Source organism: Myotis brandtii, unplaced genomic scaffold (assembly GCF_000412655.1).
Source record: "Myotis brandtii unplaced genomic scaffold, ASM41265v1 scaffold114, whole genome shotgun sequence".
NCBI classification, from domain to species: Eukaryota; Metazoa; Chordata; class Mammalia; order Chiroptera; family Vespertilionidae; genus Myotis; species Myotis brandtii.
Window position 1 is genome coordinate 321,847 of NW_005353927.1, and position 1,364 is coordinate 323,210.

Below are 1,364 nucleotides of genomic sequence, written 5' to 3' on the forward strand. Positions count from 1 at the left end.
CCCCGCCCCCTGTCCCCACCTCTCACCATCACACTTGAGGCCCTGCCGCACCAGCCCGAAGAGCATCTCCCCGCAGTGGTCGCAGAAGGCGGGCGCCCGGTAGGAGTGCACCGTGAGTGCGTGCGGGCGGATCTGGAAGTCCTCGAAGGTGGCCGAAGCTGCGGGCAGCAGGGAGGGCGGGTGGTTGAGCCGGGGCCAGCGGAGGCCATGTCAGCCCCCGCATTCCCGGGCTGCTTACAATCCTCCCTGACAATACAAGGGTTTTTTTGTTTCTAGGATTTTTTCAAAATATCTTTTTATTGATTGCAGAGAAGAAGAAAGAGGGAGAGAGAGATAGAAACATCAATGATGAGAGGAAATCAGTGATCGTCTGCCTCCAGCATGCCCCCCCACTAGAGATCGAACCCGCAACCCGGGCTTGTGCCATGTGACCGGGAATCTCCGTGACCTCCTGGTCGTGACCTCCTGGTTCATTGGTCGACGCTCAACCACTGAGCCACGCCGGTTGGGCCCAGCTGCAAGGTTTAATTGTTCCTTCCTTCATTCATTTGCTCACATATTATATTCTACCTGGATTCATATCCCAGCTCCACCACTGGGCAAAGCAGCTATGTGCTTATGACAGGGACTGGGAGAAGGGGGAGGGGGAGTTGGTGAATAGGTATAGAGTTCCAGTTTTGCAAGATGAAAACAGTTCTGGAGATTGGTTGCACAACAATGTGAATGTAATTAACACTACTGAAAGGTAGACTTAAAAATAGTTATGGCCCTGGCCAGTTGGGCTCAGTGGATAGAGTGTTGGCCTGCGGACTGAAGGGTCCCGGTTTGATTCTGGTCAAGGGCACATACCTCGGTTTGCAGGCTGATCCAAGGCACCCTCGGGGGCCACATGCAGGAGGCAATCAATCCACGTGTCTCTCTCACATCGATGTTTCTCTCTCTCAGTCTCTCCCCCTCCCTCCCACTCTCTAAAAATCAATGGAAAAGTGTCCTAGCATGAGGATTAACAAAAACAACAACAAAAAAACTTAAAAATTGTTATGATGGTGCATTTTACTTTATGCATATTTCACCACAATTAAAAAAATTTTAAAAAATACAGATGCCTGGGCCCCACCCTCAGAGTTTCTGATCTACTTGGTCTGGGGTAGAGCCTGATTATCAAGAGGAAAAGACAAACACCTGTGCACCTCAGTTTTTTCATCTCTAAAATGGTCTAAGCCAGCGGTTCACAACCTGTGGGTCTCGACCCCTTTGGCGGTCAAACGACCCTTTCACAGGGGTCGCCTAAGACCATCCTGCATATCAGATATTTACATTATGATTCATAACAGTAGCAATTATGAAGTAGCAATGAAAATAAT

At 49.7% G+C, this 1,364-nt stretch overlaps 1 protein-coding gene across 1 annotated transcript in view; it reads right to left on the reverse strand.

Annotated features, from left to right (window-relative positions):
• Positions 1-1,364, reverse strand: part of PRKD2 (protein kinase D2) — a 38,764-nt gene that overhangs the window by 31,653 nt on the left and 5,747 nt on the right. The window contains exon 3 of the mRNA XM_005857853.2: positions 27-158. Coding sequence (XP_005857915.2) covers positions 27-66 — 40 coding nt within the window. The 5' untranslated portion in view covers positions 67-158. The remainder of the gene's footprint in view (positions 1-26; positions 159-1,364) is intronic.